The sequence below is a fragment of the Siniperca chuatsi genome, linkage group LG9, assembly GCF_020085105.1.
Source record: "Siniperca chuatsi isolate FFG_IHB_CAS linkage group LG9, ASM2008510v1, whole genome shotgun sequence".
NCBI classification, from domain to species: domain Eukaryota; kingdom Metazoa; phylum Chordata; class Actinopteri; order Centrarchiformes; family Sinipercidae; genus Siniperca; species Siniperca chuatsi.
Window position 1 is genome coordinate 14,917,173 of NC_058050.1, and position 20,630 is coordinate 14,937,802.

General features: G+C 41.6%; 1 protein-coding gene across 1 annotated transcript; it reads left to right on the forward strand.

Moving 5' to 3' along the window:
- The first annotated feature begins 67 nt into the window (after window positions 1-67).
- mindy3 (MINDY lysine 48 deubiquitinase 3) lies at window positions 68-20,172 on the forward strand. The gene is made up of 15 exons (XM_044207357.1): window positions 68-198; window positions 607-686; window positions 952-1,012; window positions 1,114-1,326; window positions 1,545-1,596; window positions 2,335-2,449; window positions 2,731-2,804; window positions 2,938-3,017; window positions 3,325-3,395; window positions 4,374-4,454; window positions 12,065-12,137; window positions 14,800-14,872; window positions 17,030-17,117; window positions 17,971-18,042; window positions 19,200-20,172. Exons 1-15 carry the CDS (start codon window positions 105-107, stop codon window positions 19,347-19,349), a joined length of 1,377 nt encoding a protein of 458 aa, XP_044063292.1. The 5' UTR covers window positions 68-104; the 3' UTR covers window positions 19,350-20,172.
- The last annotated feature ends 458 nt before the right edge of the window (window positions 20,173-20,630 follow it).

Here is a 20,630-nt window from a genome sequence, read left to right on the forward strand (position 1 = left end):
TCGGAGAGAGCTAGCAAGTTGGCCTCAACGGACCTCTGTTGTCCCTTCGTGGCTGTTGGACTGAAGAGGGAGCGCCTGTGGATTCACCAGCAGTAAAAGTTATAATGTCAGAGTTAAATAAAGAGGTGGTGGATTTGGTTTGGGGGAGACCCTCCAGTGGAGGAGTGTCTGCCTCCATCTTCCGTAGATGGACCCAAGGTATGATGCTTTCTCTATTTCTCTAGTATGATGATATGAATGAAAGACCTATATCTCATTCAAAAACAGAGATGTTCACTCATGTGCAGTGGAGAGCCAGGTTTTAATTATAACTCAAAGAGGACAACAGGTAATTTCCGTTGTTAGGTCTTTCTCTCTAGCTGAGGGTCATATATGTAAAGTAAAATACCCTGCTGTTGTGCATGTGACTGGTATGAATACTGCACATAATCATTCCTGCTCTAGAGTTTAGTCTGAATTCGCTCTGTGGCCTTCAATATGACCATGCATGCACTTGTGGTTTTCTAATGTTTGCAGGGTGAAAGTGTCTAAAAACGCCTTATTTGTTACTACTGTGAACAATTTCAGGTTTCTCTGTTGACAACATTATTTTTGTCTTCATCACAGGATTTGTTTTTTGTGAGAATGAGCACACAGCACTGGAGCAGTTTGAAGGAGGCCCATGCGCTGTCATTGCACCTGTCCAGGTATGGCCTAGTTCAACGTCCTTGCAGTTTTATCAGGGTCTGCTCTCATAGGTATTATCAGGGTCAAGTCTCATAGGTATATGACAATGCTTGGCAATGCTTAATAGACTAAAAGTTGTTGATCATATATTAAATAATGGAATAAAAATCTAAGTCTGTGTCTGTAAGGACTGACTATGGACAAACAATACTTAGCAAGTGTAGCATATTGCACCGTGGAATATGTTCTTGCAGATTTGGAGACTTAGTTTGTGTTTCTTTGCAGGCTTTCCTCTTAAAGAACGTTCTCTTCAACAGAGAAAGTTCCAACTGGAGACAGATGTCAGGTAGATTGTGCACAGAAAAATCCAAACCATTGTTTTTGCTATTGTTTTATATAGTTGTATGGCTTGTTCAGTCATGCATGTTTTGTGTTTGTGTCTGTTAGAGGAGGAGCAGAAAACGGCACTGTGTTCCACACTGAGTGAAATCCTGGAATCTGCCTGCTCCAGCCCCTCCACAGGGTTCTGCCTGGTGACCTGGGCCAAGGGACAGGGCCCACATACTAGCACACATACTAACACACACACACAGTCACAGTCGCAAACACAGGACATGCCAGAACCAGAGAGCAGCCAGCCGCCACAGGAACAGCAACCCAGTGAGTCCTACATCTGTCACATTCCCATGTGAGATGTGCATTCAGAATAATGGTGCACAAACATATGAATGCTCACTTATTCACCCAAGCTTTATCTTTACCATTAACACAAAAAAATCTGAAAAATAGTAACTTTTAATGACTAACTATTTGACAGTGTGACATTTTTCTGTGTCATGCTCTGATACTACAGCGTATGTGTGTTTTCTTGTGCCTAGCTGCTTTGGCTGCTGAGGACCTTGGCTTTGAGCGATTTCACAGTGTTCTCCAGTAAGTGACAATTAATAACACCTTACATCTTTATAGTCCTGACTTCCTCAAGTCAGATAATCTTGACTTGACTTGAATTAAATAATACTGTGAGTTTCTGGATGGATTAAGACCTCACAAATCCTTGCTTTACAATTGCCAATATGCAGTACTGGGATAGAGAATTACATATTTCTCAGAAGAAAGTATCAGCGGACGGGAGAGAAGGGGTGGTATTTGATTCATCTAGTCTGCAAGAATTGGCTTTCACATTGAATTAGCTATTTCACTCTGCTCACAAGTTGCTGACTCAGCACTTTCACTGATTGCCTAATAAAAAAAACTACCTCTCACTACCTTTCTTACACACATACTGTCTGTCACACACGCACAAACTAAATGAATGCAAGGCTGCGTTTGCCAGAGGAATATTGAAACCTCATCACACAGCATACTGGCAGCTAAGACCACAGTCAGCAAAAAGCAGTGCTGACTCACAGTGAAGAAGTGCATGCTAACTAAGACAGACAACTCCACTAGCAAGCTTCCCAAGGTGGAGTAAAAGGGGGTAGTAGCTCCATATAGACAAGATCAGATTTTTCTTTGTCCTCTGATGCATTTTATTGATTTCTACCCTATCTTATCTTTACCAACCTGGCATGACAAATAAAATTAATACATCAGTCTCATTGATCCCTAAACCCAACACATCTTTTGAGTGTTTCATAAATCAACCTGATGTTTGTTCCCTTCCTGCAGTAAGCGGACTGTAATGTCAGTGTCTGGTCTCAGAGAGGAGGTGCTGTCTCTATACCACACCTGGAGGGGGTGCTGTGGAGTCTTGCTTTTCCTCTACTCTGTCATCCTCACCAAGGTAAAGAAAATAAATAGCTAGATGGAGAGATGGATAGAAATATTAAATACTGATTGGAAATGATGAGGTTGGTGATGTTGTCTCCATATTTATTAAGTGATAGTTAAATAAGACTTTTTTTTTTTAAACCGGGAAACACAAAATAAGATTTTTCCTGTTTGTTATTGGGCTTATAATTATTGTGTTTTATCATTTTAAGTCAGTTTTCCTGTGTGTTGCATCAATGTTCAAATACACAAAAATTAAATGCAGACTTGTCTCTTCTGGTCCTCTCTGTGCAGGGCATAGAGAATATAAGAAATGAGATTCAGGACACAATGGAGCCTCTCATAGACCCTGTGCATGGCCATGGGAGGTATAAAAACACCTCTCTTCATCAATTATCCTCCGTTATATGTTATTGCAAGGTTCTTTTTTGTGTGTTAAAGAGCACAGCATATCTTGTGTTTTTTCTGAAACTCTTGATGTCTCCTTTTTTATCTTTTCAGTCAGAGCCTGGTGAATCTCCTTGTAACAGGCCACGCTGTCTCTAATGTCTGGGATGGAGACAGGGAGTGCTCTGGCATGAGTAAGACTTCCATGAAGTTACTGCATACGCACACAAACACGCCATATTCACACAACAGACACATGCACGCAAGTCTGACTCACAGGAAGTAGGCTGTGGGGTGTTAAAACGAAGTATGGAGATAGGTCTGGCTATGCAAGACTCACAGAACTCAGTTTTGTGGCCCCAGATTGAAACCATTTCCACCAGAGGGCAATTATTCTTATATCCCACAACAATGCAAAAATTGCTGGCAGAAATTAATGCCAGTTTGACATAATTTAACAAATTCTCATTTTGTCACTCTTTTTTTCTCCCTCTTTTGTAGAACTGCATGGTATTCATAAACAGGCATCAGTTGGCTTCCTCACGCTTATGGAATCACTACGCTACTGCAAGGTACAGACACACACAGGTTCCCACAACAAGCACATTTTTCAATGAGATTTTTATTCTTTGCTGAAGACTCACTATGAATTGAGATGGACACCCACTGTTTACAGTAAGATAAGAGAGGGCAAAGTATACAAATAAACACATAAATGCTCACTGTTACTTGTGACTCTGAGATGTGAGACACATTTGGTATGTGAACACAATCCACACTGAGCGATCCGTGTGAAAATATGTGTTTGGAAGGAACAGTCCCAACAGACTAATTGTAAACGGCCAACTCGCTCTCACTACACTTTTATTTTCTGGCACACGTGTACTGAAACACAAGTTACCAAAAATAGATCACAAAAGAGATTTGTAAATACATGTGACGTGACACATTTTAGTCATCCCGAGAAACAGGAATCTTGGCTATTTATTTATCATTGCCAACATAAGCAAGCCCAAAAAAGCTGGGGTTGAGACATGAACTCTGTAAAAAAGGCAAAGTAAGCAGCTATAATAAGTTAATAGCAAGTAGATGGTTGCCAAAGTAACTAGAGGGCTATTAAGAGTGATTTAAGAGACCAGCTCATATCGAATAAGCTTCACACACCCAGAGACCTCTCCTCTCCAGGAGAGGTCTGCTTATATGTATGCTGTTCATATATTTGGTTTATTGTTTATTGTTGTATGGAAATCAAACTGGATATGATGCCGCAGTTCAGAAGAGCAAGCGACTAATAAGAGAAGAATCAAGTGAAAATGAGTTGACTATTAACATTGATATACATTTCATTGCATAGTATTATTTGTTGAAGATCCAAAGAAGTAAAATGCTGTTCATAGACTGTGACATGTATTCTCTTTTTCATGAAGTACATTCATATTTGAACAGAGTTATGTTAAACTTTAAACAGTTACTGATTCATGATGAAAATGACTGAAAATAGACACTCATTTGTTACACATTCCTTTTCTGTGTGTGTGTGTGTGTTTCAGGTCGGGGCATTCCTCAAGTCTCCAAAGTTCCCTATTTGGATCCTTGGCAGTGAAACTCACCTCTCTGTGTTTTTCACCAAGGCAAGTTCAATTCACATCCATAAGCAACCAAACACATATTTCACTCACACAGACATACACTGTGTAACATAAGCCAGTCTCCTCAGCAGGTTAGAAAAACCAAAATATGGAATGTGCTTAACAGATTTAATATAGTGCAGGTCAGATATCAATGTGGGGGAAAAAAGAGGGGCAGAAAGGGAGGGTAGGGAAAAATGAGCGCAGGAGATAGTCATATATGGCCAGTGCTGATTCTTGACTTTTCAACTGTCCAGCATTAAGGGGGGAAAAAAAGCTTTCCAAAAAGGAACTTAACAAGTGCAGGCACACACAGACAGTCATTTTCATGCTCTCTCTTTCATACTCTGAGGCACACAAAAACACACGATTTTAGTTTCTCAACCATCTGTGATCAACTAAATAATGTGTAGTTCATAATATATGACCATGATGTAAACTGTGGAATTTGGACTCCAATGAGAGCCTCCATTTACAGTATACCTCTGTCTACCTTCACTGTCAGGTTAATTCCAAAAATATGGATCACACATTTTTCTGTCCTGGCACTTGTTCATAAGAACATGTTTTTTTGTTGTACAAAGTTGTCCCAGGAACTAAAGAGCCGTTAAGCTTTAGTATGTAACCACATTGACAACAATTAGCAAACGTAGGGTTTGCTTACTCACCCAGTGTCTGGTTTGTTAGTAGTTAGTAGTTGGGAATTTGGCTGTTGTTTACATGTCAGTAACACTAAACAAAAATCCCATTCCCACTAATAGTGATAACCAGGGCTTGAGTACTGTCTGAATGAGTGCTCTTTACAAGTTGTTGCATTCTGGAGGCTTGTGTTCGCTTGTGACATTCTGTGCTGCAGAATCCACCCTTGAAGTAGCTTTTGGGTGAAATTAATTACAGTCCAGGAAACAAAACTGGAACCAGGTTTATGTGGTCAAAGTGAAAGTAAAATTCCTAGACTTCCTAAAAGGGTTCCCGTGTTCCTGAAAAGGGGCCAAGGTACCCTGCTCCTACAGGTGCAACTCAGATATACACTCATATATATATATATATATAAAAATACAAATACAGGGTATAGAATGCACACCCTAACTGAGGTCATCCCTGCTGTTGTAACTTTGGCTCTTGGGTAGAAGTATGAATCATGAGATCACTGTGCTAGTGTGTACATATACACATTCACCCAGTCTGCACTCAAATAATCATGTTTATCATCTCTATCAGTGAACATGTAACATGATACATAGCTGTAGCCTGTATAAAGCTGGCTGGTTTGGTTGTAGCTAATCGATTCTCCCTGCTGTTGTAAAAAATGGCACCAGAGAGGCAGAAAAATCTCAGGCAATCATCTCCATCATAATGCCACACCCTTAATATACCATTGATTAAAAGCTCACTTACATGCATTAAGCCTCAAGCCTGCTAGGCGAGTGGATCATATGTTGGCTCAGCGATGACCCAAAGTCGTCATGCATACACTTACGACTTACCAATCGCTACAACTCCCTCCGGCAGTAGTGACATGTTCACATATACACACGCACACAGTCTGATTCTTACACATACATTCCAGGGCACAGTGAACTTAATCCTGATTAGCATTAGTTGTGTGTGTGTGTGTGTGTGTGTGTGTGGCTTCAGGTGGATGGCGTCCTGTAGGGAATGTGATAGAGTTCCCATCTGGATCCATTTGTCCTGCTGGAGACTTGAAACACACTAGAACACACATGCAAGCATATGGACTGACGTACGTGGGTGACGCTACACTCTGCCGGCTCTACAACTTTGAGCCCAAGCTGAAGGGGTAATACATGGGGCAGGGGCACTCTGCTTGTAGATCTCACTGAGCTTGACTCTGTCCTATTTGAAAGGGAATCTATGTTCAGAGCTAATTTGAAGCACACTGAAATTTCCCAGGCTTCGTGATACAAAAATACACGCTACCTGGTTATGTAGCTTTTAGCTCCGATATAGAGCCATCCCCACAAAAGCAGAAAACCTGATCCCTGCCTCTGATGTGTCAGCGGCTCCTTCTGTCTGCCATTGGGGACGGGTGTGTATTCCCCTGAGCCGCTGCCAGTGTGTGACTGTGGCTTTCAGACCATCAGCTTAATAGTATTAGTGTTTTTTATCTAATCTACCTACACAAAAGCCATTCCACCATCTCTGATCCCTACCCACAACACCCCCCCACACTCTCTGTCCTCTGTTGTATTAATGTGTGTGTGCAAGTGAGAAAGAGTGTGTATAATGGCATGTAATGGGATCTGTTTTCGGACAAGAGTTTCTGAGACACCAGAGGAAGGAGAGAAAGGAAGAAAGACAGACAGAGAGTGAAGGAGAAGAGGGATGGGTGATGGATGAGACGTATCATGCAATATGTTTAAAAAAGGATTCTTTCTTCCTTCCTTTTCCCCCTCTTGTCTTTGAAGTAACTATCCACTCCAGTGTACAGTGGGTCGGTTGCCCAAGAAAAGGATTCCCCAGCGCACCTCCGCCAACCTCTTCAGATTATTGGTCCCTCATGGGAAAGAAAGAGGAAGAAAGGAAGTAAATAGGAAGGATGCACTTTAAAGAGTGGTGCAGCGGTCACTCAGGAAAAAGGGAGGGGGTGGTGAGCCTCCTGTGACATTTCTCTTTGCTCTTTACTCTCCTCTGGCTGAGTGATGAGGTTCACAGGCTGTATTGCTGCTTCTCGAGGGATTTACATGTGTGTTTTTGTGTGTGTATGTGTACAGTAGTCGTGTTTTGGGTCAGTGATTTACTAGGAGGGAGAGCAGCCGCTGTGGCGCTCTGTGTCCCTTTAGACTACAGCTTCTGTCTGCACACACATGCAGAATGTCCTTCAAGGACTGCTAAAGAGCTGGAACTTAAAGCATAAGTTTGCAGTTTGCAGACACAGTTAATGTAGGTCAATTTGCGTTAGGGCTGCAACTAACAATTATTTTCATTATCGATTAATCTGTCGATCATTTTCTCGATTAATCAATTAGTTGTTTGTTCCATAAAATGTCAGAAAACGGTGAAAAATGTTGATCTCTATTTCCCAAAGCCCAAGGTGATGTCCTCAAATGTCTTGTTTTGTCTTCAACCCAAAGATATTCAGTTTCAGGACTAAATTAACCACAAAATATTCACATTTGAGAAGCTGAAACCAGATAATTTGGACATTCTTTCTTAAAAAAAATGACTCAAAATGATTAATTAATTATCAAATTAGTTGGCGATTAATTTAGTAGTTGACAACAAGTTGATTAATCGACTAATTGTTGCAGCTCTAATTTGCATCAGTGAGGCTTTATTAGCATAACCACAGTAAATGTACGGTGTTGCCAATAGGGCTGAGCTATATCTTGATTATCATAATATTAGGAATATTTGTGTAATAAAATATTCTAAACTCAAGGTTAATTTGCTACCTTTTGTCCATAGTTTTTGACTGCATCCCACAGCCTTCTTCAGTCAGTGGAATTTGCTCAGCTGTCAAAGCTAGTAAGAGAACCTTGAGTTTAGAACATTATATCACAGAAACTGTATGTGTTCTCAAGGTCAATAATGAGCCCCCAATAATTCCATAATGATATATCATTATATGGAAAATGTGCAAAATCACATAGAAAATAATCACACTGATTTTCAAAACAGTAAACTATGGTTTACTACTGTTGTGCATTACTGTACATGAGAACAAATCTTCATATTTATAAAACAAACAAAAACATCCATAACCAAAATTTTGTTTGTAGACTTTTGTGCTGTCTGTTAAGGAGGATTACTTTCTGCTCTTAGTATGATCAGAGGGTTCAGGCCACACAAATTAACAAAGCGGTGTACATTAACAGTCATTAATAATCTGTGTCAGGTCAGACCAAAGGCCATTGTAATGGGATGAAAAGCAGTGTGTGTGTGCTGCATTATTCTTCATTTTCCCCTGTGTGTTGTTCTTTGTTATCGGGCCCATCATTACGCTATATAACTATCCTCTGGCGTCTCCTCTCTTTTCTGGTGAGACACAGTCTTTCTCATCCAAGACAGCTCCATAAATCACTACTTTGTCCTGTCTGTCACACCTGAAACACATACACTCACACACACAAACATAGAGTAGATACTGCACGCACTCCTTATGTTGCAAAAGAGATAAGTTTTCCATTGTTTTCTGTACTCATAATCACATTGCACACAGGCTAGTTAAGGTGAACAAAACAAAGGCATATACAAGCAAACATACACTCTACATAAGTCCTCACACACAGACTTTCTTCAGTTTCCTCCTCAGCCTGTCATGTAGTGAGGCTGTCACTGCCTGCTAGGAACAAGGCAGGAGACGCTGTCCAAGACCTCTGCTTTGTTGTCTCGAACCCGATCCCTTCAGACTCACTCTATGGCCACTCTGCGCCTCTCAGCACACACAATAGCTCTTTCGGTGGACCGGAGGGAAAGAAAGAGTAACTCAAGTAAAGTACTATGCCTACCTGTCTTTCCTGAAGTACCTACCTGCATGAGGAGATAAAGGATAAAAGGGGGAAGGAAGAATGGAAGAAAAAGTCAAGGGTGGAAGGGGAGGAAATACCCTAAAACTGGAGTACCTACTTAGCACAGCAAAAAGCAGGTAAAAGGGGGTAAAATTGGGCAAGAGAAATAACGAGAGAGGAAAAAGGCCTACGGGGATAAGTTGTCAACCTAACAGAGCCACTAACTCTAGTGAAGAGAGAGCAACAGAAGTGCAGATGGCTAGAGGTGAAGGTTTAGGCAGTGGTCAGTAGACCCCAAAATGACGCGAAACGTAAAGAGGTTACATGGATATCAGCCGAGCTTGGTACTTTATCTAGGAAGGTGTAATGCAGTAAATCTGGTCTGATGATAAGAAAAAGAGGATTGCACGCATACTGTATAGTGCATACAGTACAGTCAGTTTTGATCATGTGCTATGGGACAGGCCTGGATGTGTCAGTAGTCCTGACAAACAAAAACAAGCCTTTTTGGTCATATGAAATTGTTGGCTCTTAAAGAAGACATGTTTGATCTCAAATGTATTCTGGTTTTGCTCAGAGCAAATGTTCTGCATTACTTTGTTTTATTTAAGTCCTCGGGGTCGTGCGGGTGTGTTGTTCTTGCTTTGTTCCTATGTAGGGTAGCTTGTTGCTCTGTTAAGGTCGGACTGTGGGGCTTGGAATGTGCTCCTTGATTTCATAAGGCACACTTACAAAGGACCTGGCACCAGTGCAAAAGTGTGTGTGTGTGTCAGTGTACTGTATCTCTGCATGAGTATGAATATTCGTGCACATTGAGAGAATAGAATACCAGCTTGTTTTCTAGTATAAGCAAACACATTTCGGCAGGGGACAGGCCTAATTATTGCACAGATTCTCTCTCTTACACAGGCGCACACACTCACACACACTGTAACACAGTGGGGTTGAGAGGAAAGAAACACTGAGACACAAAAACACACACTTACACACACCTTCCCTGTGGAGTGTGTTAGCTCCATGACATGTTTTCCAACTCAGCAGCATCTTCCTCAGGCCTCTAATAAAACACAGATCAAAGACAACCAGGCAGACCTGTCATCACACACACACAATCACATAATTTCTGCTGCCATAATGTGTGTCTGTGTGTATGTGCATGATCTTATGCTCACATGAGTCATTGTCTTTTCTAAGTGTTTTGTTAGCCTCATATTAGTGTGTATCCGCAATAATAATATGTTTTGTTTTGTCGGTTGGTGACCACTTACGAGTGTCTTCTGGTAAAGTGTTGACATCCTGTAACTGTGGTATTGCCAGGTTATTTACACAGACTGTGTCCATCCTGCTCAGGAAGATAATAAACTGTGTTAACCGAGCTTTGGTTCAAGAGGCACATTGGACTTACAGCAGCAGGATTGTTTATGGCAGCCTAAGATCGATTAAGCTTCTCATCACTTTGGGAAGAGATATGTGTTTACTAAGTTGTTTTATATATAAGTTAAGTTCAAATTTATCTAAACAGTTCATGTTTCAAGACACATCACTGTCGATCCTACATGAAGTGAGTTTGTCTTTAGACTGCAGTCGACCACTAAGGAACATTTTTAGCACATTATTCCTCCAGGGACAGCAAAATGACCCTTGTCCACCCTCCTGTAAGTGAAACACAGACATATCTAGCTAAAGACAAATCTTCCGTCAGATTTATGGAGCCTGTAATGTCAACACATCAGGACCCAGCTATACTCTGTGTGACAGAACAGTGTGTGAGCGCGTGTTCACTGGCTTTTGCCTGTTTTTCTTTGCATCTGAAGAGCCGGCAGCTGGGAGTCATCTCTTCTCGATGTGTCCCCTTGAACCCCCCACCCCACCACCCCCGACCCCCCCCCCCATAGTAAGCCCTGAATGCAGTAAATAAGTGGACCGTGAAACCCTAGTAGCCTGCTTGGATCTGAGGCTCAAGTTTTAATAAAGGCCAGCTAAAGGAGATGAGCAGGGTTCATTTGCGCTCCAAAAACATTGTGTGTTTGTCCAGCTCTTCATTGTCATAAACACACTCCCTCCCTCACTCATATGGAGGAACAGTAAGAACTCTGACTCTCGTCTGTGTGTGTGACAGCTAAGTATCTAATTTCATCCTCTCTTGGAAAAATATCCCTTCTATCTCCTCTGAGCTTTTTTTTTTCTTGTTCTTAAACTTCTCTGAATGGTTAAAATTATAGGGGGCATGAGAAGACGTTCCTATCCCATGAGACCTGTGTCAGGTCTCTGGGTTTAGAGTGTTACGGGTTCAGTATGCTTAAAACAGACTTGGTAGTACAATGTGTCGTCCAACCATGTCTGAAGGCAAAATGTTTATACCTGTTCTGAATGGCCACAGTCAAAGCCTTCTGGCTGTGATACACTGCTTTCCTGATTCAAACCTTGCCTACTTTCTCACCTCTGCACGTCTGGCAAACGATAAGAATAAGTGTTCATTTAATCAGCATGTACATTGTAGGCTAGTCAAAAGGGGCATCACCCTTTTGTACATGCATATACACACACCCCCATTTCTGATCTCCCTGCCAAACACTGCTCTTTCTAAACTTCACCAACAAACAAACACTGTAGAGCTTGTCATAAATCACGGGCTGTATATGCAAGACTTGATTTTGTGATTGTGTGTTTGGAGTGAAAACAAGCCGTCTAACTTTATCAGCAGATCAGTTAATAACCCAATGGATTCCGGTGATTGCACTGGCCCTTTAGATTACACATAGTCACACACGCATACATGTACAACGTCCATTAGGAGTGCATCACACACTGCTGCGATGGGTGGTACTGTGTGTTCACTGTAGTGTGTTGTTCATAGTGCTGCTAAACCTTGTCAACAACAATCAAAGCCTGTTAGTTGTGAGTAGATCTAGATGGTTGGTGCTTCGCGCTGCACTGTTTCTAATGTTTCAGCACTGATGAAGCCGCATTCTCCCATAATGTGATCTAAATCTTCCTCTCCTCACTTTGGTCACAAATCTCTGTGTGGTCACTTTTAGGTCATGTTGTCATGCACAATCTCTCACCTTATTCTCTTCTCTTCATCCTTCCTTCTTTCTCTCTCACTTATTTCTTCCTATCTTTCTTTCTCCTTTCTTATAGGAGATGTCCCTGGTAGGCCCGGAGTGTCCATCAGAACAGGCTAGGAGGGTCTTCCAGTCATTTGATCCTGAAGGTAATGAACAACAAGTGTTTCTATTTTAGATATTGTACACATTATCGTTACATCATGCTAGTTTTTATAGACCATTGTACTTTATTTGCTCATTAGTACACCAGCTATATGAAAGTCCTGGCACACAGATGTACTTTAATTAAAACAAACTTTCATTCTAACACAGCTACACACACACACACACACTGACCAAACAATATCCTGGCCCTGTGTCTTTCTCTTCCTGGTTGAGCAGATGCATTTATAACCTCCACTGCCCTCCTTGCCTCTTGTTTCTTGTTTCTTGTCTCCATTATTTTCTTCTGCAGGCAGAACGAGGGTCTGTTTCTCTCCTCTCATCTCCACTGTTGTTGTTTAGGTTGGTGAGATCAGCTCCTCTTACAGCTGAGTCAACCATCCTGCTCCTTCCCTGTCTTCCTCGGCTTTCCTAAACCTCCTTTCCTGTCACTTCCAGGTGACTGGGGTAAAAGGCGAGGGGAAGGACACAGAGAGTGACACAATGACAATAGAAAGTTTAAAGAGAAGACAGCCGGCCTTTAAGATTAACTAAAAGTTTGTAGTCTGCAGCGCTCATTTATGTAGCCTCAAGATTATAGTGCGGGATGTTTGTGTGTGTTCATGAGCACTTGGAGACAAGAACGAGAATTGAAATGAAACATTTAGTCTTAACATCTGTTGTGTATTGTTTTTCTTCTGCTGTGGAGACGAGAGAGAGGAGGGAGAGATGCGGAGATGTTGGGAGTCGCACTCAAGACATGACCATGCACTATGTTAACATCACACACTTAGAGCTATCCATGTTGCAAGAGTTTCCAGCTGAGGACCTGTAACACATAACTTCATATTTCACCATAAACAACATTGTTCACTATCTGGCTTGTAGGAACAACAAGCTGATTTATAGAGATCTGTGTGTGTGTGTGTGTGTGTGTGTGTGTGTGTGTGTGTGTGTGTGTGTGTGTGTGTGTGTGTGTGTGTGTGTGGTGCGATGCAATGTTACAGTGAGATAAATCCTACCAGCTGAAAGCTCCAGCAACTTCGACAACAAATATGTAAACTTGACAGGTTTTTGTTTTTTCCTTGTTTCTCATCTGTCTTTTCCTGTTGCACAAAATAGTCCTTTACACATTCTCAAATCCATTTCTGCTATCATCTGCCAGGACATTCTGCAAGCCATATGGTCTTTTCTCACAAAGACACACAAACACATGCTTGGGCTACAGTAGGTGCATCCACACTCATAAATGCACATATATACACACATGCAAGGAGGATGTACCATACATGACACACATATATTTGCACACTGCAGTGTATACACACATGCCGTAGCCAGCAGCATAGTTGCTGTGTAAAAGGGCCAAAAATCTGTCTGTGTCACATATAGAGTCAGCACAGCTCCCTATGTTGTATAAAAAGGGCGCCAGACTCATTCACACACACTCACCAGACACACACTCAGCACCCACTGTCTCAGCATGTTCTTTAAAATTTGGTATTTGTCATTGTCCCTGTGTAGAGTGTGTGCGTGTGTGTATGTGTGCACTCTCTACTTGCTGTCAAACTGTCAATTGTCACTCTGAGAGAATAACATATGGCAATGAAAAGGCCAGATTGAGTTGCTTGAGATCAGACAAGCAGAGCACTCGTCAGTTAATCGTCTTCACAACACACTAGGGGTTTATGTATCTAAACAACTGGCCACACAGGCTCACATGCCGATGTTTAAATGAGACAAAACTGTAAGTGCCCGGACACACACAAATAGTCTTTTGGGGCAAAAACACATGTTGGTGTTTAAAGCCTCTCAGCAATCATCATGGCCATGGAATGTAGGTCAGAGAGAAAGGACAAGGTGTGTGTGCTATATATATATATATATATATATATATATATATATATATATATAAAGTTGTGTCAGATGAGTTCATTCCCCAGGGCCTGTGATGTAAAGTGCTTGTACCATATGTGTGTAGGTGAAGGCTTCCCCTAGTTTTCAACTGAAGCCTGTATTACATGCTTTGTCCGGGGTCAGTCTCTCTCTCTCTCTCTCTCTCTCTCTCTCTCTCTCTCTCTCTCTCTCTCTCTCTCTCTCTCTCTCTCTCTCTCTCTCTCTCTCTCTCTCTCTCTCTCAATTCAATTCAATTCAATTGGGCTTATTGGCATGGGAAACAGATGTTAACTTTGCCAAAGCATGTGTAAAATATAAACATACATAAACAGAAGAATTGTGATTAAAATATATACAGATAAGTAAGACAGGATAATAATAATATATTGTAGACTTGCTGTTAAAATACTAAACACTGCAACTTTTTTTTTGAGTGTGTGTGTGTGTGTAGGTTATTCACTGTCCCTCAGTTTGTGGCATGTTGATACATATTGGGCAGCAAGATATGCCCCGTCTCCTTCTCCTAGGAGTTGTTTTAATTTTGAGAGGTCATTTAGGTCTTTGAAATCTGAGATTACAGAGTCGAATTTGTAAAAGTAAACTTATTTCATTGAATGTTGTACATTGTAGGAGGAAGTGCATCTCTGTCTCAACCTCACCTGTCGAACAGTGACCACATATTCTGTTTTCTTCAAGGAAATCTAGTATTCTTTTATTTAGAATACTACAGAATAGATCTAATAATCTCTCGCTCTCTCCCCCCCCCCCAAGATAATGGCTTCATCCCAGAGTCTCTGCTGGAGGATGTGATGAAAGCCCTTGACCTTGTCTCAGAGCCTGAATAGTAAGTGCTTACATGCCCAAGGCTTTGTGTGGCTTTATGTATGTGTGTGTGTGTGTGTGTGTGTGTGTGTGTGTGTGTGTGTGTGTGTGTGTGTGTGTGACACCTGTAGAGCTTCTAAAGTTCTAACTCCTAAGTCATGGCCAGGCCAGGTCAGCAGCCCTGTACTCATGTTTCACTACTAGGCCACTATAAAGTAGGACCAGAGAGAGCCCACTATAAAAGCTCGGGAAGAAAGAAAGAACCAAAGAAAGAAAGTCAGGAAAAAAAGGGTTAGTGGGAGATCATTAACGGCAGGAAGAAAGACAGAGAGGGAGGAAACGCTTTAAAGTGCCGCTTCAAACAGAAGCACGTTCTCATCTGAGGAACAGTAAGCCCTAACGGTGTAGTCGTGGGCCTGGCCAAGTAACTGGACCACTGATCTGCTCTGCAGACCCCCAGATGGGCGATACATCACAACACAACAGCAAACTGGGGGGAGATTCCCAGTACAAACAGGCAAGTCTCAGTCCTTACCACACAACAAAAGAGTTATTGCAGGGATTCCACCATGTGGAAAAAGCAGCATTTTTAGTTCTTGGGGAAGAAATATTAATGGGAGTATTTAGAAGTACTAAATTGAAGACTTTCATCACTCATGGAAGATGAGTGCAAGTTGCCTGTGACTTAGTATTTCTACATATCATATGACCTATGGCCATCAGCTGCTACCATTTGTGGTAAACCAACTTTGTGGATACTGACTGTTCTAAGCAAAAGTCAGGATATAGCTCCAAGGGATATCTGTCTCTTGATCATTTGTTTGTAGTGTTTGGGATAGTTAGATATACATACTCAAGATCTTAAAAACATTCATTCTTGTTTATTGTGTTTTTTTCCTTATGTTATTAAACTTGAATGTATTATAGTAAATCCACTAAAAACATAATGCCTTGAAGTTTTTCCTGCATTTTCAACCAGTTTTAGACAATTTTAGTGAACTATTAAATAATCTCTCTCTTAATTTGGAAACTAAACAGCCACATCTGATGCATAATAGCATCAAAAACATGAATTAATCAAAAATATTATTTCATTTCAGTGTGACAAGAATACAAACATGCATCCTTATTCCCTTATAAATCACCTTGGATATCATTACTTTGTCCACAAGTCTCTCTCCCATTTACTGTCTGGAGCAAATCCAGGATATCCAATCCAATGTCACTCAATGACATTTTCAAGCGATATTAACAGATTGAAATGCCCCACTGGGACAATTCAGTCAAATATAACACTGAAAATAATTATAAGTTATTAAATGGAAAATATTCACAGATTGTTCCCATCATTTGTCTGTATGTAAGTCTTAAAGAAGACAATGCATAGTTACAAATGATAGATATACACCAGTCCAGACAAACAGATGACATTATAACCCGGACAGGAGGATGGATTGAATGCAACCAATAATTGTGGCATGCTCAGTCCACTCCATTTTTAAATGATGAAGTCATATACAGTCATTCAGTGGATACAGTGAAAACCCACCACAAACAGTAATTCCCCTCATCCCCATCTACACACAACCACTTGTTGATGAAAGTGAGCTATTTTATTGATACCTGAGGAGATGTTATCTTTTTCTCACTTGCCTGCAAAGGGAGCAGAAGGTTGGCCATAGAGCACCACATCTGTCTCTTTTAGAGATTCAGAGTGTTGCTCAATGACGCTTCAGCAGGGTCACTGTCTACTCTGCGTGCTATCCTGCTGCACATGCTACTTGTAAAGATTGTTAGATGAAGACACAATCATTGCCTTCTCTCTGTGTCTTGGTATGAACCTTGCTTCTCTCCTCGCTGCCTTAAAAGGGCAATCTGACCAGATTTTTTTATCACGGTGGAATAATAATAACACTGATCTAACACGTAGGAATGTCTGGAAAGAGGTATATTTAGTTGCACCATGGTATTCATGAAAACATGCATGCTTTCACCAAAACATGCATGATACGTCCACACTGAGTGATGAGGTGATTGGAAATTAGACTAAATTCCCCCTTCTTTTTTTGACCTGCATGTTCTTTTCGTTCGGTTTTCTCTCTGGATTTCTGGCTCTGTTTTCCTCTGTTCACTTTTTATACTTTTTATTTACTTATTTTCTATCTCTGTGCATTCACAGTGTCAGTCTGGTGAAGACTAAGCTGGATCCAGAGAGTTTGGGCATAATTCTTCTGGGCCCGTTCCTGTTGGAGTTTTTCCCTGATCAGGTGTGTGTGTGTGTGTGTGTGCAGAGGTGGACTTCCACTTTAAAGACACAGTATGACAAATACCTTCCACCAGTCATACAATCCATATCACAGTTAGAACACATGGACAAGGAGTTATATATTAGTGTCTAGTGTCTATTTCCCAAGCATATATGGAGTGCTGTTTTAGCAAATCAAAGGTTTTTATGCCAAAAACATTCCTGTGGTGTCTCATGTGAAATGTATGCGTGTGTGTTCACCATCATATGACGTTACTTGCTTCGAAGCTTAGAAAGAGCGGTAAGACGCTTTTATGAGGCAGAGCATGCAAGGAGGACAAGAGAGGGAGAGATAGAGGGGAACTGTGTTAAAGTGATCAGGGCTTTTGGGACTCACCAGAGGAATGGCCCTGAGCCGCAAAGAAATTATACTACCATTAGCCAACTGGACACACACACTCAGACACATGTGGGATTGGGGTATGGGTTAGGGTTTCATATATAGGCATATAAACACGAGAAGCTGGACACGATCTCCGACAACAGACCCTATTAGCATTCTGCACCTTTCAAGCCAAAGTCATGGGAAGTGTTTTGGCTCAATGTCATTGTTCAAACGTTTTCATAGTGTTGGCTGTCTTCTGGTAATTGGAGTTGGGCTTTGTTTCAATGCACAAATACACACACAAATTTAAATTTAACATGTGGGATTTAACATTAAGCTTTGGTTGCAGGCAGAGATTTGTCGGTTTGACCTTTGGGTTAAAAAATGTTCTGCCTCTGTGGGTCTTTACCTCCATCTCTGTGAGAACAGTTTGGCCAGAGACTCTAACAATACTGCATGTTTTTCACTCTGCTCCCCGCCTGTGTTTCAGGATTCAGGAATCCCAGACTCATTTCCCATCTACCACTACAATGGACTTAAACAGTCCAACCACAACGAGAGGGTAAGACACTCTTTCATATTCAGCTTTTTCATAGCAACTGATGGTGGTGTTTCCTGCTCATATTCTCTATGTCTGTCTGCCTATTACTTCTCTTCTTTTCCTGTCATCATTCATACACACACACACACACACACACACTCACACACAGTTTGAGGCAGCTGGCCACTCCAGAATAAACAGTAGCTATTGCGAGCCTAATAGCCTGTCCATCCATCCAAAAACCCTGGCTTAGCCTCCTATTTCTCCAAGTCATTTCAACACGGAGGCCACTGTCAGCAGCCTAGCTGTGATAAATGGTCAAACACAGGCCTATTAAGCAGGCTTAGTTTGATGGATGACTGTCAGTGGATGTAGTTGGTGGCTGCGCAAAAACCTGTTACTCAGGAATATCACTTTCTTCATCCGTCCTTCAACTTTGTCTAGTCTGTAAAGCAGCTTTTTTCCATACCTGAAAATGCAGGAATGGCACCACATGTGTGCCCACACAGAAGCACACGCCTACACACACACTCACACACATATGTACATGGCAGCAAGGCGCCTATAAGGTTGTGATGGCAATTCCATTCCCATAGCTCCAGATGGGAATAACAGACCTGCTGACAGCAGTCCCCTGCAGCTGGTGTGTGTGTGTGTGTGTTTCATGCTCGTATATCCCAGTGGGGACTTTAACCTGAATGCACACTAACCCATGGGGTCTTGTGTCACTGTGGGGACAAAAATTGAGGTCCCCATGAGTAGAGACTGCTTTTTGAGGGTTAGGGTTTTAGGGTACAGATTACAATTAGGTTAGGGTTAGGGTAAGGGTTAAGGTTAGGCATTTAGTTGTGATGGTTAAGGTTAGGGTAAGGGGCCAGGGAAAGCATTATGTCAATGACTGTCCCCCACGGGGATAGTGAAACAAACGTGTGTTTGTGTGTGTCTGGGGGTTTGATCTGTAGTATACTTGCATCCATCCCTTGCATCTCACTCCTGACCCTTTCAGAGGAAGTGTCTGTGAAGAGATTGATGGAGTCAAAGCCTGTCAAAGTTGGCAGAAAGTATTTAAATTTGTGTGTTTAGTCTACTCTGTGTTAACTGTGTATTGACGTGTGTGTGTGTGTGTGTGTGTGTGTGTGTGTGTGTGTGTGTGTGTGTGTGTGTGTGTGTGTTCTCAGGTGGAGTATGTGGAAGGGACGGCTTTGGTGCTAGGCTTTGAGGACCCCATGGTTCGGACAGACGACACTCCAGTCAAGCGCTGCCTACAGACCAAGTGGCCCTACATCGAGCTACTGTGGAGTACCGACCGCTCACCATCACTGAACTAGCACCGACACAGTCTGTGTGTGTGTCTGTGGATGTGGATGGACCACTACTGCTCCACACACACCCCTCTCCAGCTTCCCCTCTGCACGTTGACCATGAAAGGTCAGCAGATTACAATGACTGACACACATACGCAACACAGACGAGGAAAAACACAAGTGCACACAAGAGACTGAGACAAACATGTTCATGGACTAAACATACATGCCTGAGATCCATTCTGTCATTCTCACTCACACATTCCACAAAAATACAAACTCACCTTTTACAGTTCATGCTATTGTCTGTTCACCATGGCTTGTAATTGACACGCAGGATGTTGATGATGTGATTATTTAAAAAAAAAAAAAAAAAAACTGAATGACTGTTTATTTTTACTGCTCTGCTCTGTGCCGACACCTCTGCTACAGTTTAGCAGTAGAGAGCTAAACACTGTTTAGAGAGCAAACTAGTTTGGTTCAGCGAATCGAGTGTGTCACCAAATCACATTCTGAACCACATGTACAGCAAGTCAACTGTGAAACTCTACTGTTAATCTGGCTGTAGGACTGTTTGAGGGAAAACCTACCAAAGCCTTCCACATATGAGAACACACACATAGACTCACACACACTGTCACACCCACTGCTAAGCGTTTACAGCATAAAGAGACCAACCCAGACGCGGAGAGCTGGAGATTTGAACAGGAGGTTTCTTCAGTGTTTTCACCAAGATGAAGCTGGTTTTTTTGTGTGTGCTTCATGCACCACACTAGTATGTTGGCCAAGTGCTCATGTATTTATTATCTCACTCAAAGGTTCTGGAATAAACACTTTTTTGTTCAAATGTCGTGTGGTTTGGTAGCTTTAAAATCCTAGATGTCCTCCCCTGTGTGTCTTTTTCTCATAAATATCACATCCTGAGCCCGACTTTGGACAATCTCAGGTTTCAGGATGTCCAAGGTCTATGTGAACCCCTCAACACTAAATCACACACCAACCTATGTTTTGTGTCCCCAGAGACTCTAAATGCACTAAATCTCCAGGGCACTGATGGTTTTGTTGGGGTTTTTTTGTTTTGTTTTTGTTTTTTTGCTCATCATCAAAATTTCCCAAAATAAGATGAATGACACATTGGCTATTTATAAGGCATCCTAAAACATGTCAGTATTGTTTTGTGTATTAAGTCATCACTCAAGACAAGTCGCAAGTTGCTCCAGTATGCATCTGTACACAGGAGTGTTGTAATATTGGCTGGGTGTGTGTCTAATGGATTTGTCTAATGGAGAAAGGATGTGAGCCTAA

What these genes read in the sequence shown, in the direction of transcription:
- mindy3 (XM_044207357.1), top strand. Translation starts at nt 105, where the DNA reads ATGTCAGAGTTAAATAAAGAGGTGGTGGATTTGGTTTGGGGGAGACCC. An exon ending in TCTCTGTGTTTTTCACCAAG is followed by an intron (nt 4,455 to 12,064) that starts GCAAGTTCAATT and finishes CCTTTCTTATAG; the next exon opens with GAGATGTCCCTGGTAGGCCC. An exon ending in CCAGTCATTTGATCCTGAAG is followed by an intron (nt 12,138 to 14,799) that starts GTAATGAACAAC and finishes CCCCCCCCCAAG; the next exon opens with ATAATGGCTTCATCCCAGAG.